The following is a 27,126-nucleotide window of genomic DNA, read 5'->3' on the forward strand; positions in this document are numbered from 1 at the left end:
TAAGTTTTAAATTCTTAAACGTATTTATGTAGCAAAATGTTGCTGGCCATCTTCGCAGACGTTGGGGCCAAAAGCAAAGCAAATGTTAATAACCATTGGTTTCCGAGCGTAGTGCCGATATTTTTAACAAGTACGGTTAATAATTATTATACACAAAATTAAGACCGCTCATAACAATTTATTGTCAAATATTTTTAAAAGCTAGTATATTTTGCGCGATAGCGTCGCGGTGCGAACTTCCGTAGCGGCGTTCGAGGCATAGAGCACAATGCGCGCTCCGCGTCGCTTGTCTATGGGCGTCGTATTGTGTCGGGGCCGCGAGCCGCGGCGCCAACAGCCGCGCCCCGCGCCCCCCGCGAGCCACAAGGCCAGCGCCCCCTCGAGCGATCGAGTCGTAAGTGTTCCGGAGCCCCCGGATGCGGGCGCAGCCCCCGAAACGCGCCGTTCACGCCCCGATCGATTGAGCCCCCGCGCGCCTCACCCCCTCGCCGTACCTTCTTTTCGTCGCTATTACACTTTGACACCGCCGCGATATCCAGCCGATATTTTTAGACGGCCTAACCCTCGACGTCGTGCTCCACGTGTTTTCAACCATGGCATGTTTGTGTAGAATGTTTCCCGCGGAAACTAAAAGCTCTTTCAATCGAATATGAAAAACGCCGCCTCTGAAATTGCGCATTTACAATAACAATAGCATAACCTGAAATTTGTCTTTTCTGTTTCAGATACGCTATCATGTCAAACACGATTGTTACTAATTATTCCAATTCGAGTGGAAACACTGCCATATCCGATAAGTCAGTCGTTATTATCGTGAATAAAGATGGGACTGTTTCGCTCGAAAAAGATGCATTGCATTCTTTGCTGGGTGAGTTTTTAATCAAAAATACAACAACAACAAAAACAGTACAGTGCAAAAGTATGCGGTACCCCTTCACTTTCGTAAATTAATCAATTGTGTCGATAAGATTCGAAAATATTTAAAAGGATTCTACAACGTTCTAAATTACATAATACATTTAACAAATGGAGAAAAAAAGAAGATAATGGTGTTTTGCATTGAAGCGAAGAATGAGTTGAGTGCGTTGCTCGAATGTAGAAAACTAATCAAACTATTGATTGACAATCGACCACTACTCTTAAAACGATCCAGAAAGGCCTGTGACGAACTAAGCAATCCAGAATTAACCCAAAAAATATAAATCAATCAGACTTTGTAACAAAAAATACCAATATAATGGTAACTAGACGAAATAGAACATGATAAAACAGAACAATGACAATTTACAACAAGTTCAAAACTAAATTTGTAATTAATTTCATATTGGCAACTAATTATTTGATAAATAAATAATTCCAGAAATAATCAGTTAAAAAATAAAAAGTGATCAGAAATTATTTTAATTGCAATGAAAAGAACAATTTAGTCAGAATCAGGGATAACCCTACTTCCTTCGATTCCATTGAGAACTGGCTTAATTTAAAGAAAAAATCTTTTTAGATAATGACACTAAATATACAAATAAAATCAATACTCAATTATATTGAATCAAAACCACCTGGTCAAAAAAGGACAAATTACCCGTAATCCTTCAAAAGTGAATGTTTTAAAATACCCACTGGAGAATTCATAATCTTAAATAAATACACTTAAAGTGATATCTCAAGATTTATCGCACTGACCCATCAAGACTGGAGGTCGTTGTTTTTACACATGAGTCATACGTGTTATTGACAGAACTGAAAATACTCGCCTGTGAGTCATGTGCTAATATGTTTTCATATGTTGCTAAAGACTTTTGCATAGTATATATTGTTGCAGACAGGAAATATTTTTATAAATACATGAACATTTGGATTGTTCAACATCTCGAGTTCAATGTGCAAATATAATATAATAAAATTTTAATATTTTAATTTTCAATGCCCGAGTTCAATCCATTACAAAATTTGAATTGAAAATTAAATCCAATGAATTATTTTTTTACTTTCTGAGAAAAAGTTGCACAAACTGTTTGTTTGAGTTTTGATATAAAGATATCAATATTAATAACTAAATTGTTATTAAAGTAAAAAGGTTATATTTTTCAAGTAAATATACACTTACTAAAGAAATTAAATGAGTAACGTTATTTTTTTATAATCTTATTAGCTAATAATAATGTCTGTCAATAATTTTTACTTGAATGCACTTTCGAGACTATTTTACTATTAAAAAATATCCATAAACACTAGTTTGAAATGTAAGATCAAAATGAATAAAGGAATTACTGTTATTGAACTATATATAGAATTTGCCTAAGCAGTAAAGATCTAAAACAAGAGAAGTTTGCAGAATTATAGATTAAAAGACAGTACAATTTGACTTTATGTTTAAAAATTGGAACTCTCCAAAACGTTGGTTTAAACTAGTAGTAATTTTATATGGTATTATGTAGTTTCTGTGCTGCTTTGCAACTTCATTATTATTATTTTATTACTACATTTACATAATCGCAAATTCATCAAATCCACTAATTTTATTCAAATACCTATATATACTAATATGTTCTATCATCAGGAAGAAAGAATTACAATATGATTCCACATTATTGTTTGTTTAAATATTGTGTACAATTATTTTACATTTCATTATCATAACGAAAATTTTAAGCATTTATTTTGCCAAACAAATTGATAAGTAAAATTTGCTCAAACAATAAAAAGATTAAACAAGAATAGTTTACAGTATAAATTTAAAAAAAAAAACGATGTTAAATAAAATTAAGGCGATGATAAAAATAGCTAATAGTCCTAAACCTTTATTTTATCGCTCCATTTTAAATTTCATTGAAATTGGATCAATAGTTACGAAAATATTAAAAAAAAATTAAACATGTTAACTAAAAATTCAAATTTTTACGTTGAAATTTTATTTTATTATAACTGCACATTGAACTCGAAGGTTGAAAAATCCAAATGTTGACGTAATTTCTTTTATATCATTTTTGTTTGGAATAATCACTGAACCGTTGGTCTTAAATCATTGTTAAAAAATAAAACATTATTTTATAGAAAAAGATTACGATAACACTTCAGTGAGTATTGTACGGTTGAACGATGACGGAAAACCGGACGACGCAAGCGATCACAGCTCCGACGAGACGGTTCCTCATATAAATTTAACTGTTGACGCCTATTTTGATCCCTCAAATAAGGACATTGACAAAGGTCAGTCGACATTGTTTACAAATATAATAAAATTATTTTATAATATACTTCCGTAGAGATGATATCTTAATGTGTATATAAATGATGTTTGTAAATTACATATACATATAATCGTTCATATTTTTGCCGTTTTAGGTATTCAAAATGAATTTTTATCGGATCTATTGCTGAATTCGCAAATATCGATCCTGGCTTTCCAAAACGATCACTGCTACACGCCCCTCACTTCGCCGAGTCAAAGCAGACGCAATTCCGAAGTTGAAGTTCGGAAAAGGGAGGAGATAGTGAGCGCGCCCGTTTTGAAGCAAAGCATTCCGAGTTCGAAGAAAATCACAGTTTTGGAAAACAAGATCATCGCCAAAGGAAAAAATCTGCACTATTTCAACGCCAGTGATATTATAAACAGATCGGACGTGAAACGGACGTCCGCTATAAATCCCAACATTATTTCTATAATCAAAAAAGTGGAACCCGAAAAGCCCAAATTGATCGAAAATGTACATAATAAAAAACAGGAAGAAGACGTATCGTCCGAAAACGAAAGCTCCGCTGAAGACAAAGACGATTCGGATTCAGACTTTAATCCGGACAATTCGGAAGACATAGGTTTCGACAGATCGAGAAGAAATAGGACCATTCTCAGGAAAGACATACAGAAGATATTGAGTAGAAAGATCGAATTAAAAAATAGCGCCGCCGCCACTCATCCCATCATGAGGGACGACGGCAATCACATGTCTAACAAGTTCAAAACTGTGACGAAAACATATCACAGGACCATAGTCGACGACAGACACAAAAGTCCCGCTGCGGTCAAAATTGAACCACCCAAACCTCAAATTATATTAAATAGAAAACTATCCAGTGATAACGATCCAAAGATTCCTCATAAACCGGAAGTAAAGCACGAAGTGCAAAAAATCATAAAACCTCCGATCAAAAAGGACAACAAGAAACCTTCGGCTGCATTATTGAACGACATGACCACTTTATTTTCGACTCCGGACGTTATTCGAAGAATTTCGACGGAAACTAGACCGGCCGATAAACCTAACAATATCAGCCTATTGAAAAAAGTCGATTCTCAATCGTTTAGCAGCAGTAATGTAATCGATCACGTCTCTGTTCCGAAAAGCATTTACGGTAAAATGGACGTTAAAACATATGGACATCCAACGGTTAAAACGCAACAAAAGGTAATGGAAGTACAGAATCAAGTCGTTAGAAATCAAAAAGAATGCTTAGACGTCATGCCCACGATCGACGAAGCGAGTCTAGCACAGCTGTTGCAAGATCCGAATCACGGTATATTATCGACGGATAACATACCGATGGTTCTTAATCCTGCGGTGTCGCAATCGCAAGTTATAGAAAACAAAGATTCGGGCGTTATGATGACTCCGGTGCCGTTGAGCTCCGGCGGAATGAACGCTCCTCTCTCACCCAGCTTAGATTTATTGAGCGGCTTGCATCCGGACGAAGAAGGTCTGACAGAAGAGCTCCTCAGACACGTAGCCCAGTTAGTCGAAAGCTCCGAAAATTTCCAACAAGTCATCGACAAACAAGTCTTGGGCAAGGACGCCGACATTCCTACGAAGACTATTCCGAAACCTCCAATAGTGCTGCATAAACCTGAACCAGTGCCTGAAATTCTTAAACCTCAACCTAGCTTTAATCAACAACCCAAGAAAGAACCCGTGCAGATCATGAGAAGCAACGGAAGGATTATAACGTTGCCGCCAATCGAAGCACCCGCCACTAGATCCAAACGCAAGAATCTGTTGAACACTAGTGTGGAACAACAACCGTCACCTAATACGTCGTTGACCGAAATGAGCAAACCTGTATTACAAACGTCACCGGTTAACGTCCCGAAACAGAGCCCGACCGTTAAACACGTTCAAAAGCACATGGAGCAACAAATGGCCAAGATTTCCACAATGCATTTCGATAAAAAGGATGAGGATGCTGAGTCAGACGAGAGTTGGAATTCGGAAGACGATCCCGATAGGTAATTATTGCGATACTAAATTTAAATCTAAATCCAATCGAAGACCTTATTTGAAAAACAACCATTGTCACGAAACATAAATATTAAGAATGTACCCAATTTTTTACATAAAAAATTAAATGGTTAGAATTTTATTAACGCCTGGTCATAATTATATTGTTCAAGGTTGGAATAAAAGTTACATACGTTCAGAATAAAAATATAGGACAAACATTAGAATTGAAAAAATATTATAACATTATGAATATAAATAGGCAATAAATTATTTATTTTAGAAACCCACTTAAACTGTTGGACAGTTTAGGTTTGTCAGAACAGTGAACACCCCATGAATAACTCGCAACGAATCTATTTACTTACATGTAGAACACGATGGTATTCAGAGCGCAAGCAAGCAAGTTAGCCCTAGAACAGCCTGATAATGATAATGATAAGGAACTGCCGACATGCGAATGACAGATCGACCAGTTGAACTAATTTTCAGCGTTACAGCAATAAAACTATTGCCAACTGAAAAAAAATGATTCTGACCTTCTGTCAAAATAATTTTGACCAGTCCAATTTAAATTCCAACCAATTAATATTAATTCTGACCTGAACAATACAAGCCTAAAAAATTTGACTTTGGTCGTTTTTCAATCATTTTGTTTGCAGAAATATTTCTTATTGCAGAAGGTATCATGCAGAAAAATTTCAAAACACTTTCTTCTACTACGAACTGGAGATCCCAAAACTACCCTTCGTTATAAAGATTATTTGTATTATAACTGTTTATAATATATATTGCATTTTGTGGACACAAACTCCTGCAGTTTTTATTACATTTTAATCATTTTTCTTAAGAATTTCGACTTGACAACAGTCTTTATCATTATTGTGTTTAAAAATAGCGGTGGATTAAAAAATGTGTTTACCAGTTTAGTTTTACACCAATTGTAATAAAAAATAATTTAGCTTGGCAATCTTCTGATAATTAAAAAATATAACAGAAGAAAGAAAACTACGTATATTTTATTGAATATATTATAAAGTTCAAAAATGATTTTGTGAAACTGCTAAAACTATCATCATCCAGACTGGTAGTTATTTGAATAAAACGCTTAAATAATTGTTATTTTTATGCGAATGTGATAAAGTATTTTTTTTTCTAAAAGGAAGTTATTATAGTCACTAAAAAAGTGAACATTACCAGTTTTTCAAAAAAGGTTTTCAATTGAAAATATATATTATAAATAAAAGTATTATTTCAAGCCTGGAGGTAAGAAGGTAATTTTTAAGGTATCAAAGAATAAACTAATAAAAACTATAATTTTCGCTAATAAATACATTTTTATGATGTCGATTCAAATGCATTCTTTATGACAGCAGTTAACAACAATCCTAATGTGTAGTTTCAGAAGGATGGAGCAATCAATTAATATGAAAATATATTCTTTTCAGGGAAAATTAGTTTTTACTTGCATAATTACATATTATTATTTTTAAGAGATTTGAATTTATTCCGAATATAATACATATGTTTTTGCCCTCTGAATGCCATAACTAATAATAGAATAAACATGTTCTGTTTAACCACTTCCCGATCACAATATTTTTTAAAAAAATTTTGCACAGACCCACCTCTTTCTATGCAGCTATTGTAAAACATTTAAAAATATTCGTACAATTTTTTTTTAAATTGGCAGATATTTTTCTCTAAAAATTTGCTGATTTTTGAGATGAGAATTCGCAAAATACAAATATCCTAATTAACTCGGGCATGACTGGGAAGGGGTTAATACTTTTATATATGGTGATTTTATCGACTTGAGTTTGGATTATGTTACATGGCTATTTATCATAAATTAGATTAAAATTATCTGATTTCTACAAATATAACTATTACTCAGGCTATGGTGTATATGTAAACAACCTCACAACAACCGCTTCATGATATGCTGCGACATGTGCGAAGACTGGTTCCATGGGAAATGCGTCAATGTCACAAAAGCCATGGGTCAAGAGATGGAAGAGAAGGGCATGGAATGGCGATGTCCGAATTGCATAAAGAAAAAATCGTTAGCAACCACACCGATGAAGGTTGGTATCGTACTAGCGATTTTTTAAGATTTGTACATTCATAGCTATAATAAAGTCAATAAGATAAAACGTTCCAGTGTTTTATTTATTTAAATAAAATAATAAATACAAATCTAGTTTATTTATTAATTAAATCGTTTTGTCTGAAATAGGCCCCTACGATTCATAAGAGTACCGAATCGAAAATGGATGATAAAATATCAGTAGGAAGCTCATCGGTGGGGGATAGTAGTACTACTTGTATAGTATGCAAAAAGCCTGCTAGAGCTAGTAGTATATATTGTAGCGACGCTTGTATACTCAAACATGCTCAAGAATCGATAATCATTGCTTCCCCGCCGAATGTAAACGCAAAGAACCCTAAAGATATAAACAAACCAAGGATGGATACTAGGGTGAGTGTCGAATGTGACAGTTGCTATTTAAATACATGCGTATGTTACAACAATTTATATTTTTAGGTGACTGTTTATGAGAGAAAATCTGGTAAATTCTTAGTCGGAAACAATGCTCCGACGGCGGCTAATCTCAAAAGCTTCCTCCAAGAGCATCCCACTTTCGAAGTTGTGAGAACGAACATGGTGCTGAACAGAGAGCACACTCCTCAGAAAGTGGCTCCTAGACCGAGGCCGCAGCAACCCCAACAGACCAAAGTGCAGTCGGTCCTGACATTAGGGCATGACAGGCACTTGGCCATAGCTCAACCGGCGTTGAAAAGTCCGACACAGACCATAAGAGCGCAGCCAAAACAGACTATACCAGTCCAGCCGCTGCCTTTGAAGTCTCCGCCTCAGCAAGCGGTTAAAACACAACCTCCTAAGCCGCCACTCAAGAGTCCGACTACTCCGAAAACGCCCGTCAGCCATCAAAAAGTATGTTGAAATGCTATAACATAACCTAGTAGATTAGCTCTATAAGTGTCATTAAATGTAAAGTGCATTACTTTTCGGGATTGTGGTCATTCTGATGTTCTATGAGTGATTAATTTATATTAGCAACCAGTGTGCAAAGTGACAATAATATTGTACAGATCTATTTTTTAACTATGCTATAAGAGACACTTCCTCTTAACTATTTAGTGCATAGTAATGAGCTCTGAAATGTTATTAATATGACTATGAAGAAAGCGCATTAATATCTTTGATTATTTTATGAACTTAATCAAATCAAAATGTCTTCCCTAGTTCACCATTGTAAAATGTCAAGTAAAGTATCCGCTTTTTTACCCCATTATCTTAGGTATAATCAATAGCTATGTGATTCTATCATTTTGTCATAAATTTACATGAAACTTCTTACAGATTCAATGAATTTTTATTTGTCTTTAGCTGATAACATTAGTATTAAATTTGATGGATAGGAATTATCACTTTTCATTCCGGAGTCTCGTAATAATTCTAGTCGTCATATATTGCTTTTGAAAATAATTATATACAACAGTTAAACATTGAACACAATATTTCTACTTATAGGATTATAAATAGTCCACAAATGCAATTTAACAGAAGTTATCTTAGAGTATGTGTAGATCGACAACTTTTCTTCAACGGTTAAAATTGAGGCAATACGTCATATTTTTATTGTTTGCTATACATAAATGTAATCATATGCCTCATTGTTTCTAAAAAATAACTTAATCATAAGGATGTACGGTAGACCCCCCAATAACACGGTAAATTGGGGACGTGCTATTTGGATGCCCATTACTTTATGAGTGAGCGAGCCAAAGGGAGAATATCTCACCACACACGCCAGATTCGTACGTATGTATTGCAAAAAATTGTATAAGTATTTTCAAGTCCCGAATGGAACGTCCCCAATTTACCGTATTATTGTATTGTACATGCAATAATCAAAACAATGTAAAACTTGTTATTGTTCACAGTGAATATTGGCTTTTTATATTACTGATAAATATTAGTTAACACCTTTGTATTACTTTTAATTAGTGTGTCAAATAACATATATTGACTAATTTGACATATTGAGGTTAAGTGAAATTGCCAAGCCGAAATGAATTACATTTAGCTATTTATTCTTACATTTGATCTTAGAATGTCAGTAATAATTTTGTGAGAATAACCGTGCTATATTTTCTATTAAGCACGGTGATATATATTAATGTTTCGTTAATATTGTTCATGCTTTCATGTGCTCCAACGTATTGCATATTTTTTAACTAAACTGTGTAAGATATAACTATTGTGATTAGATGTTTATTTATTTGAATTCAGAGTTAGAAAGACTTTGACATCAGTTGTCAAATTCCGTTACTTTCGCTCGAAATACAAAAAAATGATTGATTAACCATTATTCTCACTCTACCATTTTGTCTAGCGGCCTGAGAGCTTGGCGTCAAATTGACGAAAATTTAAGATGACTAAATGTATCAAACTATCATTTTTTATTTTTAATTAAATCTTAGATTTCTTGGTTATCTTTTATTATATTTTCATCGAATAAATGTGTTCAAATTAGTTATTTATTAAGATAAACTGTATATTTCTCGTTGTTGGTTACAAATTGAAACAAGTCTAATTTTTTCACATAAAAATAAAATGATTTTTCTTACTTTTTATCAGAAACTATTTTACAATAATTATTACAGATATTTTTAATGCAACGTATACAATATTGAAATATTCTTCTTTCAGTTTCACATAAATGATATTGTTTACACCATTTCTTTTCTAATGAAGAAGAAGTTGTAAAATTATCACATTTGTTTCTAATTAAGTGGCTTATAAAATACAGATTTTTTCAAAGCCTTACTACGTAAATTTTGCTGTTGTCGCTGCAAATTAAGTGGAATCAGTGACTCAATTACGTATTCTAAATAAGTATTATGTTTGTTGTTGTTTTTATGTTCCAATTTTTATAAATACGTGTGTACGTGAGATATGCTGCAAATGCAGAAACATCCAATGTATTCATAATAAATGCATCAGACCATCTGTTTGTCTTCCTTTTGAAAGTATAAGTTTTTAACGTCTTGTCCATGAGGTCAGTGCCGCCTTTCGTTTTGTTGTAATCAATTATTATTTCCAGTTTGCGTTTATCTTCATCGTTATGGTGCATTGTAAAGTGTAAAATCACTTTTCTTCCTTTTTGTGAGATATTTTGTAAAAGAAAAAATTGTAGAAAATTCTTCTCGAGAACGATTTTACTGAATTTTTTACGAATAAATCTTACTTCTTACTTTTATGTGATGTTCCAATAATTGTCGGACATATTTTCAGGTTCAGAGCCAATTGCTTCGATATTGTCACATGTTATATTTCGATTCGTACCATGATATGGAGTGCATCATTTTTTGACAATCTGATTGCCGAGGTTGACGTTGATTTCCTTCTTTCCCCAAATATAGAATTCCTCCTTATGGATACCTGGTTTGCAAATTATTGATCCAGATTATTTTTATGGATTTAGTTTGAATGGTTTTCCATCAAAACCAAACAATTGCTCATCAACAGTGAGATTATATGATAGCATGTAAAACAGTGAACGTCACACTTCCAATTTTTACACACATACTTTCGCGCGTGCTAGAGCCGAGTCACAAGAATAAAGTCGTATACGTCGGACGAAAATACGATTGTGTATTGTTCTTGTTTCTACCTGCGCTGAATTAACGGTTATTATCGGGGAAACTGCAGCGTATCGGTATACTTTGGAGAGTTTATCAGAAGTCTATAACAATTTTACACATATGATATATTATTTTAAAAATGCAATTAAAACCACTTCAAAAATTAATGAAATATTTTTGTTATATAGTGATACAAATTACATACATATAATAGATATAAATTTATATTCGCAGAAAATATACATATTTTAAAATACAATTAGTTATATTAAAAAATAAAAATTCGGTTAAGTTAGAAATAAAAATACTAATTTTTTTAAGTTAGTTTTCTTTGGTTTTGTTCCAACAATACTATCACTCTCTAATGATGTAGAAAAAGATTGGTAGTTCATTTTCAACTTTTAAAAAGTCACTATGAAAAATTGTGAGTGTACCGAATCCGAAGTCAGCTTGCTGTTAACTGATACATTCAAAAATTGTACTGCAATAGTGCATCGGCATTCTTTTTGTGAATGCGAGGGAGAAGTGATACATTCTCGCTTCTCTTGTTGAAGCAGCAATGCTCATTTCAAGGCTTTTCATGTGTCACATCTATTATATCACTATAAAAATTAATATTTCGGCCCATTTCACACAAAATAAATAAAATAATAATATATATGTATCACAGTAACTGGTTGTTAACTCCTACCGTATCGTTGTGTTAGTTCCAGCGTCTGTGTGTTTTGGATAAAAAGTGGAAGATGAAGAAAAAGAAGATCACTGATGTAAAATTTCTCCAAATTATTATTTACTCGTTCCCACAAGTCGCTGATAGGTTCAAGTTTGCCTTTGGCACTAAAATACTAAAAATACAAAGTTGAGGGTCCGGTATTTACATACACTCACTCTTATGAAATACCAACAACTAGTATAATTGATCCATAAAACGAATTATTTCCGATTTGTTGTTGGAGAGATTAGGTGCGAGCGAGCATTTCTCAGAACAGTGAGCACCCCATGAATAACTGCAACGAAGCCTTTTCTGAAAAAAATCCGAAGATTTACGTTACATAAATGTACAAACAATTCGTTTTATAGAACAAAGTATTTATTTAACATACACATCTCTTAAAATAATTCCCCTTAATCGCACCCTTTTGTACAATTCCATGTATTCTATGCTAAGCATACAATTTTAATTTGCTGCTTGCATTCATCGATATTAGTCTCGTCCACTGAAACATCGTTATTACCAAAAATATCAATTTCTCGTTAGGGATGAAAAAATATTTAAACCAGAATATGCTCTAATATGTTACTAATCCGTAGTTCACAGGCTTAATAAATTCTTTTTTTTTAAAGCCTCAACCCCTCAAATCTCCAACCTCACCGCTGCCGACGAGAAAAGACCAAGAATCAATCCCAAGAAGATATTCCGGGGATCCGATTAGAGATAATGTTAAAAAGGCACTTCAAGAACAGATCAGCTTAAGAATGGCAGAGTCGAAAGATGTGTCGTTTACTCCCGAAGAAATCAAAAAATTCTCTGTCGACACCGAGTATGAGCTTCACGACCTGTTCAGAGATGTTGGCGCGAAATACAAAGCCAAATATAGGTCGTTAATGTTCAACTTGAAAGACAGAAAAAATCTGACGCTCTGGCAAAAGATCTGCAATAAATCTATTACTGCGAAGCAATTGGTGCGGTTATCGCCCGAAGAGTTAGCCAGTCAAGAGCTGGCGCAGTGGCGAGACCAAGAAACTAAGCACCAATTGGAGTTGATTAAGAAATCTGAGCTCGATCTGCTTCAGTGCAACAAAACGTACGTTTTGAAAACGCATAAAGGAGAAGAAGTAAGTAGAAGCGATATAAAATTATTTTGCTAAAAAGAAGTGTGTTCAATGATATGTTTGCTTGTTCAGGTAATGGAATCCAGGACTACCGGTACAGCAGAACTCGACCCGAACGTATCAGTGAATGATTTGGTAACGGCTTTAAATAAATCATCTGATAATGGTGCTGAAACTGAAAGTAGTAGTAAACCTTCATCGCCCGTTATGTCGTCGCTTAGTAGTAAACACACGTCATCCTCACATCACAAACATTCAAGGTAAGATTATTAATATCGATCTGGAAATAAAAGAACATTAATTATATAATGCATTAATTATAGGAATAGAAGTAGATCTCACAAATCGTCTAGAAGTAATCATTCGTCAAGTAAAACTGAAAGATCGTCAAGTAGGCATCATTCTTCGAAAGACAGTAAATCGGACAGCAGAAGTCACCATCGGAAGAGTTCGAAAGACCGTGAAAAGTCGGACAGAAGCAGAAGTTCTCGACATCATAGCGAACGATCGAGAAGATCGTCACATTCGAGATCAAAATCTAGAAGCAAACAGTCCGAAGGTGAAAGAAAACATTCGAGGTCGCACGATAAGCGCCGGTCTACATCGCCTAAAGACGATAAATCGTAAGTGATATAATAATTATAATGACGGTATGAATATGTAATAACATGCTTGTGTTTAAAGGAGAGATATGAAGTTGACGGATATAAAAGAATCCAGTTTGATTAAACTGGAGAATATAAAGAGTCCAGTGATTCCAGATACGGAGGGACGGTCGCCTTATAGTGATTCGATTAAATCGCCGCTTACTCCCGATCTTAACACTGGTGAGTTGATGAAACAATTAATAAAATTCCCTAGTTACTCAAAATCTTGATTAAAGTTTACGGTAATCGTAATTGCCGGAATGAACAATCCATTTATTGTGTTTAATTAAGAAAGTAGTTTTATTTGAGCATTTTATATAATATATTAATAACAGGAGGGGAAAGCGATCAAGAACCCAGCAGTACCGTTGATGCTATTGCCCCGGCTATTTGGTGTGGATGTATAGCCATGGTAGACGTTGCCAAATTCAATGTTTCTTCATACGAGGTACGTTCCTATCCGATATCTTTTGATCTAGTGAAACTCGGATACTTATGAATTAATTTACAGGTTTCCGGTCAAAGTGACGATATCATAATAGATTTGGAGCCTGTTTTGGACGTCGTAGGCAGAATAAACCCTGACTCTGTCTGGGATTACATTGCCAAAATGAAGAAACAGTTCAGTAAAGATATTTTAATAATACGATTCAGCCCCCTTAACGATGACGAGAAGAAACCATATAACGCTCTATACTCATATTTAGCGAGTCGAAACAGGTGCGTAGTATTATTTTGCTTCATCATATGTTATAGTATCATAAAAAATAAAAAAACACTCATTCCAGATTGGGAGTCGTGAAAGTCGGCAACGGTGGTATAAAAGATTTTTATATAGTGCCGTTGGAATCGAATTCGCCAGTACCGGCAGTTTTGACGCCTTTGTACGGAGGCGGGTTTGACGATATCAGACCGAACATGCTCTTAGGGGTGTTGGTGAAGCAACGACGGAAACGTCCGTCTTCACACACCCGACCGATTTCTTCGCTTCCACCAAAGGTAATTAGAAACTGATCGTAATCAGCTCATATGTGGATATTTTTAATGTTTTTTTTTATCTATAGATTGCAAAATTGGGAGGCGCATTAGAGAAAGCCTATACTCCACCTAACGAAGGCTCATATACTCCTCCTCCTGGTAGTCCAAAGCGTAAAATGACGTCGAGCTCAGTTCTAACGGGAATGCCATTACCGGCATTCTTACCGAATTTGTCCTCCACCGTGAAAGATCAAATTGCAGCTTCATTAGGTATGTAAAATATAAACAAAAGCATGTCGTTAGTAAACAATGCATAAAAACACTATAATAAAAACAGTTTTATTGATGTAACTCGAGAACCAATCCATAATAGTAAATATTATCATTATTATTATTTTATTAATTTATTTAGCTAATTTTTATACCAAATAAATTTTAACTAAACATATATATAATATATAACATAAACAGAAAATAATAAAAAAATCATATGTTCAATACAAGCGGCCCTCAACTTTCGAACGTTCAACTTTCGCACAATTCGCTATTTCGCACATTTAAAAAAAAACAATTTTTTTTAATTTAATTTTTTTTTTTAAAAACATTCTGATAGCGGTGAATCTTTTGCTTCAATTGGACGTTCGTATGATACAAACAGGTCTATGATATGTTCAATTTTGCAAAATAAAAATATAATTAAAGAATACGTTCAAAATTGTGGAAAATAAAGATATATTTCCACAATCTTTAATGATATGTTTCCACAGCAAAAAAAAAAATGGATGAAATGGAAAATCTTTGTCATCGTAGATCGATGACCAACATCAAAAAGATGTCCCTCTGAGTATTTCAACTATTCAAGCAAAAGCTCTTAGTTTGCACAAAGATTGGAAGGATAGATTAAAAAAATATTTTAACGCGGTTTTTCAAGCAAGTAACGGTTGGTTTTACAATTTTAAAATGAGGTATTCTTTTCATAATATTAAATTTACTGGAGAATCGACTGATGCGGGATAAAGATGCTGCAAAAGAATATATTTCCTAATTATCCAAAATTATTGAAGATGTAGAATATTCCTCTAGCCAAATATTTAATGTAGATGAGACAGGTTTATTTTGGAAAACTCTTAAACAATGAAAAATATGAATGAAGCCTTTACGCACCTTGACAAATTTTTAAATATTATGGAAGATTGTGATCCCAATGGAGAATGCATATCTCAAGTGCGTGAGGCGATCAATAAAAACATAGCATGTTATAAAATACTATATGAAGAAAAGAAAAAGAATAGTAGAAAACAGCTAACTCTTGATAACTTTTCAAAGGAAACACCCGCAAACCCCACTTAAACGTGTCTCTTAAACGCATTTTAAACATCTTATATTTACTTGATAAATAAATATTTTAAAATACACATAATTTCGATTTTTTTTACTTCCCTCGACTTTCGTACATTCAACATTCGCACACATTTTCAGGAACCAATTATGTGCGAAAGTCGAGGGCCGCCTGTATCTTAAAATATGTGTACACTCGTGTTCTTGTGGCATTCGCGACCAAATTGAGTGCACGAGTGCTGTTAAGGCATTAACCTCCCCATACCTAAATGATTTTAAAAATATATTTCAGAAAAATTTTATTTTTTGTGTGAATATTTATTATAGAAACAAAATGAAATCCAGTTTATATAAGTAAATACACAAAATTAGAAACGGAAACCCACGTCTTAGTGGCATTGAAACAGTTAAATAATGAAATGATATGCTTTTTAATCGTTTTAGACTTAAAAATAAAAAATAGGTTGAAAACCTTTCGTAACATTTTACGTAAATTATTTGTATTTCTTTGTAAAGTGCTATTTAACAATATTTCTTTATTTCTTACAGCTTCGGCTGATGATGAACCGTACAGTCCCGGAGGCAGCGACAGTGGATCGTTGGATAAATCAAACTCTCCAAAACCACAAATCATGCCGAGATCGTCCAATCTCCAACAGAGAATGGAAGAACTTACTCGAAAAATTGAAGAAGAGAAGAAGCAAATTCAAAATATGGCTGGAGGAGGCATACCTGGAATTCAAGACGAACCTTACTCGCCGTCGCGTCCAATGTCACCTCCAATCAACGAATCTTCGTTACCGATTTTATCGAATATATCGCTCCCGTCAAACATACACGAGATATTAGCGAATATTCAGAGCAAAACTAAAGAATCAATGAATGAGAATAGGCCGGTGGAAACTTACGTGCCGACGGCGATGATTTCTAATACGACAGGGGATGTAGATATGAGAGTTATTAACCCGCCGCCGTACATCGCCACGATGCCTGCATACCCTCACGTGGAGACGTCAAATAAGAGCAAACTGTCAACGCTGAGCGAAGCCGAGTTGTTAAGCATGGTGCCCGATGAAGTGTTGCTGCCAGCTAGGGTGTATCCGCCGCTTCCGTCGGCGCCACCTTTGCCCGTCGCCAATATAAACGTTCCGCCGCCGCCTTATAAAAAAAAGAAAATGGACTACGGTCAACCGCCACCGCCTGGTCTCGACGATTCATAATCGATAATGTTTTTCTTTCATTATAGACTTTTAATATAAAATTAGTGTGCAATAGGTAGGATTCGAAATAAGACACAAGTGTAATGTAACAATCGTTATTGTTTTACTTTTATAAATTTTACCGTAACATTGAAGAATAAATTTTTACATTCCCATCAATAGTAGCAAAATAATCAAAAAAAAAACAAAACCATAATTTTATAATGTGACAAAATAAAAGATGTTCTACAAAGTAAGAAATGTTCTGAGTGCACGTTTTCGCAGAGAATTTTAGATATTAATGAGTGGATATGTAGCATAAATTTATGTAAGTGGGATAGGTCGGTCTGTGGGTCACAGTCCTGAGCATTTACTTATTATTCTGAACAATTTTCGGAGTGTTGCCGCGATATTGGTAGTTTGCGTGTAAATATATGTACTTTTAAAATTTTGTATAATATTGATTTAGGATTGCGTTTAGATTTACGACGTATACGTACGCTGATTAGTTACGGTTCCCATAACGCAAAATTGTATGAAAAACCTTACGTTGATCACAAATTAAATGAAACATATAATAAAATAAAAAAAACACGGTTCACCGTCGATCGAATGTACAAAATACTATATGAAACTTTGTATAATAAAAATATAATATAAAATATAATTTTTTGATTTTCAATTTGATATTCATTATTTCATCAACATTATATATAATCTATATTCAGAGATGTGCCGCCATAGGTTTGTACTGGCTCGCTAGAGCCTGTTCTTAAATCACACGAACTAGAAACAATATGTAAAAAATGGGTTAGATTTGGCAGTCGGACTACATTCGCGATATTCTACAACCAGAATCGTCGAACATATAACAAAGGAGTCAAGGAGAAAACTAATTTGTTAAATTGTTAAAAAATTCGAAACTTTGTATTATCATCAACGAAGCATCAACCATTTCTAGTAAATGTGTACTTATATTATATTTATGGATTTGGTGGAATTGGAAGCTGAAAATTTAATAACAATTCAGTGTTTTACTAAAAACATTAAGCTCTTGTGGAATAAATCATGCCTACTTTAATGAAAATTTAATTAGATTTTGTTCAGATGGTGCCAGTACCATGCTAGGATGTAAATCAGGAGGGAGCTCAAGAATAAGAAATGATTTTAATGTCAATGTCAGTAATCACCTCAAAATGTTCGCTGATAAAATTTATTTAATATTTTACAAATAAAATAAAAGTCAACAAGAGCTCTTTAATATTTCCAAGGACATTAAAATTATAAAAATTGGAAGAGTTTTGGGACTAATGTGGGCTGCCTGTAGCTTGCGATCAACTCGTGCTGTTTTACAAGCATACACTGCAGTGCACGAATATTTTTCAGAGACAAAAAATATTCTGGAATGGTAACACGACTTAGCAATAGCTCTGATAATTGATATCTTTGAAGAAATTTATATTTTGTCGAATACTCTTCATCCAGAACAAAAAATCTCACTTGAGCGGATTAATTAATTTAAAGAACAATCTGCTTTTGAGCAATTAAAATAAAATATGGGTTATGAAAGCCAAGTTGAAGACATAATTAAAATTGATTCTTATAAGAATATTGACTTGAGAAAACCCCGAGAAAAGGTAATCGACAGTATAATAAAACACATGAAGTTGAGGTTGCCGAATATGCAAGAAATGAATTTAAAATATCAAATAATTCTAAATTAATAAGAAAATCTACTAATTAGATGAGATTGTCAATCCATAAAGAGCTGGCGAAGAGATTATTAAGATTCTAAATGAAATATTAAATTTCAATATATGTAAATGATTTCAGGGATTATGTTGATAACATAAGAAATAATAATAAAACGGTCGGAAAAGTTAAAAAAATTATCAATACAATTGAAGTAAGTTCTGCCGAGGCGGAACGAGGGTTTTTGTTCAGAAAAAAGGGCAACTCTAAGTATTAGACACATATTGGACTCAATTACCATTAATTTGATAGGTTTGCCCTGACTTCACGAGAACCTACACCATATGTTCAAACATGGCTCCAAAATCAACATCATTCATCTAAGGAGTGAGACCCGCCATGGTGAAAGTGTTCAATGAAAATTAAAATACTATTGGAATGAATACATGGAATATAAATAAATTTATTTGTAATTGATTTTCTATTTATTTTTTAATTATAATAATAAAAAAGGCGTGGGGGGCAGGATTCGCTGAGATGCGAACCGGTTATTAAAATTTTAGCCACACACCGCCGACTGTATGGGAGGCTATCAATGAGATAAATACACAAAACTAATTACTACAAATTTTTTTAATGGGTGTAATAAATATAATATTAAAGACATTACAAATTAATTAACAAATGATATCATCAAATTATTGTTAACCAATAAAACTGCCTTGTTATTAAATTTAAAAATAATATGCAAGGTATAAGTTGCTTTAATTTTTTAAAGTTATTGTTAAAACATGCGTATTTATTTATTTAACCTTCAGGTACAATAAATAATCAATAGATTGCCAGGTAAGGACGTCATTTATGAGGGGCAGGTAAAATTTCATGTCATCTAATTTAATACTGTGAATCTTAATAAAATAGAAATATTAAAAAAATCAGAAATGACCTCCCTGATTCTAAGCCAGAAATTTTCGGTTTATCCCTCAAAGAAAATCTAAAAAAACAGTCTTGAATCTATTTCGAAAATATTTTTTAAGATATGTCATTTCAGTGAAATCATATCGAAATACAATTTCACTTGTAGATATATATATATTAATACCAGTGAAAGTATAATTTATCTGGCAGGTGCTAATAAAATTATATGATTTCAACTTTTCCATATGTAGTAATATATACATTTACATACTTATCATTATTTATTTACTTGCGATGTATAAATGTTACAGTAAATATGCATTTTTAAGTAAAGTTATATTTTCACTAGTGAAGTCCAAATACATTTTCTCCAGTAGATATATATTTCTACTAGCGAAAATATAATTTAACACTAGTGAATTATATGCTGCTCTAAAATGAACATGAAACTCAATTTAACACTTGCAAAACGATCAATTACTGTTCAAACCAAAACCTAACCTAAGATAATTAAAATATATTCAATTTAATGCAATTTAACTAATAGGCGCAAGTGAAATTATATGTTGCTATAAAATTTCTATGAAACTTAATTTTTGACAGTTGTAAAACGTCCATTTGTTGTTCTAACACAAACCTAACCAAATGAAACTTCTAAAACTAATTACAGTTTAAGTTTTAGAACTAATTATAGTTCTAAAATGAATTATAGTTTTTGAACTTTCATTAGGTCAAGTCCTAAATAGGCAGAAGAAGAAAACAGACACATGTCGCATCTCGCATATTGCTCCATAGTTTGTCTGCACTTGGATATTACACTATGTTTTAAAAATATGATACCTATCCTTACCGATATTACTACTGAGTTCTGATATAAGAATGTTGGTTAAAGTATATTCAAACCGAATTTTGGTCAATAGGACGGTGCAAAAACAATTATCCCTCGCAGTGTGAACGCTCGTTACCGAGCGTTATTTAAAATATACCGTTCAATTTCAGTGCAATCATTATTTTAATAAGTGTAAAATTATTATCTTGTTGATAAAATATATTGCAGTTTGAAGCATAAATAAATACTAATCTTTTGTTGCATTTTTTGGACCCCATGGCAACTAACGTTTTATTGAAAACAAGTAGGTGTGTTCTAGCATTTATCAGCTTAAATAAATAAAGGTTATTTTTAAATATCACCCGCTAGCTCTACAAAATAATTTTTTTCTGACCAACACTTTCAGATTTTTTAGCAACGTGGCCAAAATTTTTTTGAAGAAAATTTTTAGTCTATATTTTGATTACCCACTGGCTGACTTATATATTGAAAGAACAAGGTATTGGTACCTACCAGGCATTTTTGCAGCGCTTTGAAGCAGAAGATGTTGTCTTTCATTGAATAATTGCTACAGAAAATATTCTTCGTGAAAACCGAATAAATTCCACACACTTCCATCTGCGGGGATGCTGAATATGCTGACTTTCTTTTGCAATGAATGAGGTATTATTTTATACAATCCTTTTGTATTTATTGTTGAAAAAATAATGAGAATGAATATCAAAATATCTAGTAAATAGTTGTTAAGGTTTGAACCACTAATTAAATTTTTATTATTTCATTCGCGATTAACTTTACGTGTCATACATGGAAAAGCTTATTTATAAATATAATATAATCAAGCACCCCCAAGTGTGGAATAAAGTTAATTTTGTTACTTTTTGTTTTGAAAATATTTAATAAGTGATTAATCGCAAAGACTTTGTACATATTAATTAAAAAAAAATTAAAAACATGTCTATTAAGTCATAAAATTCTTGATTTACTCAGAATACTCAGAATAATTTCAAATAGATCAGAATATTCTCTAATGCTTTGAGAGCAGATATGTAGATATACTTTGTATATGCAATTATATTTTAATCTGATTAAAGCGCCTCATAAGATTTTTAAGTATCTACGATACTCAAAAAATCATATTTTGCTTTCCAATATTTTTATCTATGTAGTACATAATTATCATTGCTGAAAAAATTTACATATAAAAGGAATTTATATGACAGTGGGTTTAAACACGCTTGATTTTTCAGCTGCTTTGCAGCGTATTTTAAAATTAAATACGAATCAAATACACGGAGGGCCAAAATTCACATTCCAATTTAAAATGTATATAACCTACTGTAGCATTATTTATTTTTTATGTATATTTAATATGATACTTTGCATATCATAAAGATGTTTTTAGTAATACATGAAAAATAATATTCTGTAAATGACACCCATTTTTATCTACGAGCTCTTCAAATAACACTCATCATTAGATTGTATGCAAGATACTCGTATTTCTCAACGAATTAATTACTCTTCAGCTAAAAATTATTTCGATGCTTATTGACAAACACGTGTTCTTTATGATTAAAATTATTCTTTTGACTGTTAATTTCCCTGTAACTAAGGAACCTGGTACTTTAGGACAACTTAGTAAGTGCTTCGTTTTAATGGAAAAGTAAAATATAATAAGTTTTACGCTTTTTCCATTGTTAATTTTTAAAATATATTTCTGGAGCTTTTATTTTTAAATTCTGATAAAAAAAATAAAGTAATATTTAACACCGAAAAATTGATTCCAAGATACAGACTAATAAGCCAACTCATCTCTCATATTGCTACATAGTTTCTCTGCACTTGGATATTACATAATGTTTTAAAATTATGATAGCTATCATTACCGATAGTACTACATAATTTTGATATAAGAGTGTTAGTCAAAGAATATTCAAACCAAATTTTAGTCAATAGGGGGGCGCAAAAACAATTATCACTTTTCAGAAGTCAAAAATTCACGTCAAAAGCAATAAAATCGTGTCGAGCGTTCGCACTGTGACGGCAAGGGTACGATTTTATTGCTTTTGACATAGATTTTTGACTTCTGGGAAGGGAAAATTGTTTTTTGCTAGATAACCGAGCGTTTCCAATGCGACGGCACGATTTTATTGCTTTTGGCGTGGATTCCAAACCCTCTTGAAATTGTCCAAAAATATGCATGTCATATAATGAAATACTACGAATCTTAATGAAATGGAAATATTAAAAAAACGACTACTAACTAGACAAGTTTTGTCCACTCCCCCTGGAAAAATCTGAAATGATATCCTCGTGTTATAATGTCATAGCATTTACAATGGTTCTTCGATTATATTTAGATAGATTGGAGAGAAGATTGCTTTAAAACCAATTTCGTTATTGTTTAACTTTGCCTTTAGTTCACCCCTTATTGAACGCGTAGCTTCCAAGATCTATTAATGGGCGACCATCCGATAATTACAAAAGATATATATTAACGACTTATTGCTTCTAAGCGAGTGTTTTAAAAAAATATTTATTATTACGTTTTTATGATTTTCAAAAGGCAATTATTTCAGTATTTCTTAAAAAGCTTTATTGTTTTATATGAATTGTATTTCTATGGACTTATTACGTATTGTAACAGCTACGTATTGTTTTAAATTCGTTGTTAAAATTAAACGTTCAATGCTATTGAATTTCAAAGAAAAACTTTTTGCATTGAAAATAAACAAAAACGCAGAAGACGTATATTTACATTCTATAAAAAGCCCTGCGAATACAAAGGCATTCTTCTTATTAAGCAAATCTGCCACAGACTTTGTTGATTCAGGATATAAATAAAGCTGTTTGAAATACTATAGTTAAACAATGTAGTAATGTAGTCACATATTTAATTTATATAATAATATGTTATCACAGTATCTGGCGTTTCGCTGGTTGCCAATTATTTAACGTTATTACAAATTGATGATAGTGATTAATAAAAATTAATAATTAATTTTTATTAATCGAATTAGAAATTCGACGAAACGGACGAGCCCAAAAGGACGAGGGTGAACATTGACGATCTCTGAAGATAAAAAAGGGGTGAAACAACGAAATCCAACATGGGACGAATTCTTTATGACGACATGGGAAAACTCCAAACTATTTCTCGGACGACAATGCCTTGTTTCGGGTGAGTAAGGGCCTTGTGCTTGAGTTTTATTTAAAAACTGATTTTATCTATGAATGTACATATAATTAAGTCTTGTGGCGTGTTAAAAAAACGTTACGACATACATTAAATGAAACAAAAATAAGCTAGTAAAACTAGTGGCGCAATCACTTTATCTAGTAACAACTTGTCGAAACAAAATTGTATTGACATGTACACCGTGCTAACTTGTTGAACATGTAATAAGGTTACTCAAATGTATCTACTATAAATGATAAATAAAAATCAATTAGCAGCGATCGCCAACCGGTAGTCAGCGGACCACTGATGGTCCTTGAGAGAATTGTGGTGGTCATTGTAGTAATTTGAACATAATTGAAATTTGTTAAATATAATGTTTTATTATATTGTAATTCGACTTTCTTTTAATTTTGCATTTTCGCATTATTAGATTTCAAGTTAATGACAGACCAATATTTAGTATAAGCGATGCAACTATCAAGTAAAGTTGCCAGGTCAGTAAGAAATCAGGCTTATCCGATTACAGTCCCAGATCGTTGTAACTGGCTGTGGAAGCAATAAATGGGCACTGAGTCTCCCATGTTGAGAATGTTACTTTAATGAAAAAATCACTGTTGTGTTCCGCGGGATTCAACATTTTGAGTTTAGTGGTCCTTGAGGTCCGAAAGGTTGGTGACCGCTGTCAATTAGAATTGTTATTTCTGTAGAACAATTGAACAATTTTAACGCGTTGAGCGGTGGTTAAGCGATCCATTTCGTAAATGTGTTGTTGCAAACTGACTTTGACACTTTTAAAACGCGTGATTATTGACAGCTGTCTGATTTACAGTGCTCCCAACATAGGAAACACGAATTAAACATCCTGTAGTTTAAACATTAATATACATTAGGTGAATATAAATTAATTACTCCAAATTATTAGTATAAGAATTTAAAAGTGATAACGTGATAGAGAAAACATATTTGTTTGTGTGCTTTTGTTAAATTAGTACAATAAATAATTGCTGTTTATATGGTAGGTAAGAATATTATTTTCTTAAGCTTAAAAATAACGTGGACCGCAACGAGGGTAATGGGATAATTCATTTTGACGCCAAAGGTCAAATATGGCATAAAATCGATCATCCTTAATAATATGGTTAAAGCTGGGAATATAAAGGTTTTCCTTATAAAGCTTCACATTTCTTTGTTAAACAAATATATATTAAGTTTATTTTATATCTAAATAATATTAACAACAATAATTTAATTTATTTTCTGCAAATATATTAATTCTATATTTTATATTATTACTAATTAAGGTCCTAACTTGGTTCCTTGCAGTACACCGTGCGATACTACTCTCTATCAATTATACAATACATAGTTTATTTTCACTTTTAACTTCATATTTCTTAAATAATTACTAAACCAGCTTAGCATTATTTCTATACTCTCCAGTTTTTTTAGTAATGTACATTTTTACGATTCCAAGAGCTCACTTTAAATTCAAAATACTGTTTCAATAAACTGTCAACTAATTATTTATCACTTCTTGCATTGCAATTAAAAATCTCAATGAAATTAAAATATTAAAAAAACGATCACTGACTGGCAAACTTTTGCACCCTCTTGAAAAAAATTAAATGACGTCCCTGGTATGATATAAATATAATTTCACTAGTTCGGTGATACTAATCACTGAACTAATGAAATTATATTTATACTAGTGAAAATATAGCTTCACTGGTAATACAGATTTACAGTAACATAAGCATATCTGACCAGTGTTATTATAGAATATAGTGATATAAAAATTGTCGGAATCGTTCGCGTTCGACTAATATATTATTTGACTTCCCCTGGAGGACTTTCTACGTTGCCCATGTCTTTGACCGGCCCTGAACAACATGACTAGCATTGTTGTGGTGGCCAAACTCTGATACTGGTGACCACAACCTAATCATAATATTTCACATAATTTCCCACCTTTAACAAATTATACAATTCAGAATGATAGAAAGGTTTTTACAATAGAGTTTTACCATTTATTCGCGGGTCCTTAAAAAAAGTTTTAAGTGGTCATTGCTAACTTTATGTTTACATTTACATTTTAATCTCTTGTTAATGTGACACAATAAAATATACTGTGATACATAAGAAAAAAATTGTTTTTACTCCTGGAAACTATTGGAATGTCTTTTTAGTGCATTTAGAATTAATGGTATTAATACATTGCATATTAAGTGTGAGTCAAGTATAAATATGGTTCCAGTGTTTTCGGTCAGGTAACTAAAATATATCTCCCAAAAGTCGGAGATAAATACATATGTTTTCGGCAAATCATTGCCCTATTTGTATCAACATGCTTATCATCATTACCAGACCTGGATAAAATCAAAACCACGATTGATAGTGACTGCCATTTTACGACGCGCGAAACTACTCTAGTACTAAATATTACTGTCATTACTGTTTTAAGACATTTACAGAAGCTTGGGATGGCCAATAAGCTTATGTTCCGTATGAATTGCACTATAGTGGTTTAAATTGTTGCTTACAATTCATTACTAAAAAAAATCATCACTGGCGAAAAAAATATGATACATCGATAAGGACACTGTGCCTTGTAATATAATAATTACCAGAGCCAGATCTAAACCTATCATTTGCCCGATGGCGGAAAAAATTGGTCTAAAGAAGAAATAAAATGTATAAAAACAAAAAATAAATGTAAAACATGAACGCGCTATACATTGACAACACTCATAGGTACCTAAGAAATTAGGCGACCCTTCGATAACGTTGACTAATTACTGCAGATAAATTGTATTTTCTCTGGTAAAAATATATATCTACTGGTGAAAATGTATTCCGATATGATTTCACTAAAATGATTCCGAAATAGATTTTTTAGATTTTATTTAAGGTATAACCCATTGTTTTTAAATTTTTATTTCATTAAGATTTATGGTATTTAAAATTAAATTACATGCATTTTTTTAGCCAAATTCAGGGAGGAGCAAATATCTCTACATCCCCCCCTCTCCTCTTTCCCAAACAACGTTCCTGTGTCGGGCCTGGTTCCATAGAAAGCCAAACGAGCGCTTGTTGCAAATCATAGCCGGCGCGAAATTTAAACTGCGGGCGTGCGGGGCACGCGGGGAGTCGTGCGCGCTCGGCTGCCGCTCGGTGTTTACAAGGTCATGTTTACCAAAACACCGGGCGTTCGCCGGCCGAGCTCGTTGCAGAACGCCGTGTCGCGCCGCGTACAGCTTTTGGACCTACCGTCGCGAACCTAGTGATACGTTCGATTCGCATCGAAGCCACAATCGGGAGCCCGAACTGTGGGGCGCCGCCCCGTCAATTGCGACTCTTCGCCGCTGGGCCGAATCGACCGCGACCGATTGCGGATTCGCGAACGCTCATCGATCTACGTACGCCGAATTCAGGTGAAATTAGCAATGATTTGGGAGGAAAGTACATTGAAGGCGCACTCTTGGCAATTATCGAAATGACGCATTCCTGACCTATACGTGCGAGTCGCGGATGCAGCGCCGGCCAGGGGTGGCGAACCTCGCGCGCGCGCACCTCGCTTATTGCGCGTTATCTCGTACTGCTTTTTCAGTCGCTCGGATAG

The 27,126-nt window shown here is 33.1% G+C and overlaps 2 protein-coding genes and 1 long non-coding RNA gene across 12 annotated transcripts in view; 2 read left to right on the top strand and 1 right to left on the bottom strand.

Annotated features, from left to right (window-relative positions):
* The first annotated feature begins 267 nt into the window (after positions 1 to 267).
* On the top strand, positions 268 to 17,095 carry pps (protein partner of snf). 3 transcript variants are annotated; one of them, XM_088185752.1, is made up of 16 exons: positions 268 to 394; positions 726 to 2,790; positions 2,848 to 3,210; positions 3,346 to 5,221; positions 7,111 to 7,300; positions 7,453 to 7,695; positions 7,762 to 8,172; positions 12,234 to 12,725; positions 12,795 to 12,982; positions 13,046 to 13,345; positions 13,407 to 13,549; positions 13,705 to 13,817; positions 13,881 to 14,089; positions 14,158 to 14,368; positions 14,434 to 14,617; positions 16,235 to 17,095. In XM_088185752.1, exons 4-16 carry the CDS (start codon positions 3,924 to 3,926, stop codon positions 16,903 to 16,905), a joined length of 4,653 nt encoding a protein of 1,550 aa, XP_088041878.1. In that variant the 5' UTR covers positions 268 to 394; positions 726 to 2,790; positions 2,848 to 3,210; positions 3,346 to 3,923; the 3' UTR covers positions 16,906 to 17,095. The 3 variants fall into 3 exon arrangements, with proteins under 3 accessions (XP_088041878.1, XP_088041876.1, XP_088041877.1); XM_088185750.1 differs by having other exon boundaries at positions 726 to 868; positions 3,055 to 3,210; XM_088185751.1 differs by lacking the exon at positions 268 to 394 and adding an exon at positions 498 to 596 and having other exon boundaries at positions 726 to 868; positions 3,055 to 3,210.
* Positions 10,267 to 11,913, bottom strand: LOC148235271 (uncharacterized). Of its 2 annotated transcripts, XR_015809550.1 has the most exons (4): positions 11,795 to 11,913; positions 11,581 to 11,734; positions 10,500 to 10,686; positions 10,267 to 10,404 (listed from the first exon to the last, which is right to left on the bottom strand). It is a non-coding gene; the product is annotated as an uncharacterized LOC148235271 (long non-coding RNA). The 2 variants fall into 2 exon arrangements; XR_015809551.1 differs by lacking the exons at positions 10,267 to 10,404; positions 10,500 to 10,686; positions 11,795 to 11,913 and adding an exon at positions 11,256 to 11,491 and having other exon boundaries at positions 11,581 to 11,713.
* Positions 17,096 to 26,709: 9,614 nt separating the features above from the next.
* AGO1 (protein argonaute-1) overlaps positions 26,710 to 27,126 on the top strand; it is a 38,415-nt gene continuing 37,998 nt past the window's right edge. For all 7 annotated transcript variants that reach the window (XM_088185754.1, XM_088185755.1, XM_088185756.1 and 4 more), the window contains exon 1: positions 26,710 to 26,938. The gene's annotated coding sequence lies outside the window, so the exon portion shown is untranslated. The remainder of the gene's footprint in view (positions 26,939 to 27,126) is intronic.

This window comes from Plectrocnemia conspersa, unplaced genomic scaffold, assembly GCF_051122295.1.
Source record: "Plectrocnemia conspersa isolate PC_06_02 unplaced genomic scaffold, ASM5112229v1 ptg000005l, whole genome shotgun sequence".
Classification (NCBI taxonomy): domain Eukaryota; kingdom Metazoa; phylum Arthropoda; class Insecta; order Trichoptera; family Polycentropodidae; genus Plectrocnemia; species Plectrocnemia conspersa.

Bases quoted from the DNA above. Each gene is read 5' to 3' on its own strand.
- pps (XM_088185750.1), top strand. From the start codon at position 736: ATGTCAAACACGATTGTTACTAATTATTCCAATTCGAGTGGAAACACT. The intron at 13,550-13,704 runs GTGAGTTGATGA...TATTAATAACAG, and splicing joins TACTCCCGATCTTAACACTG to GAGGGGAAAGCGATCAAGAA. The intron at 14,618-16,234 runs GTATGTAAAATA...TATTTCTTACAG, and splicing joins TCAAATTGCAGCTTCATTAG to CTTCGGCTGATGATGAACCG.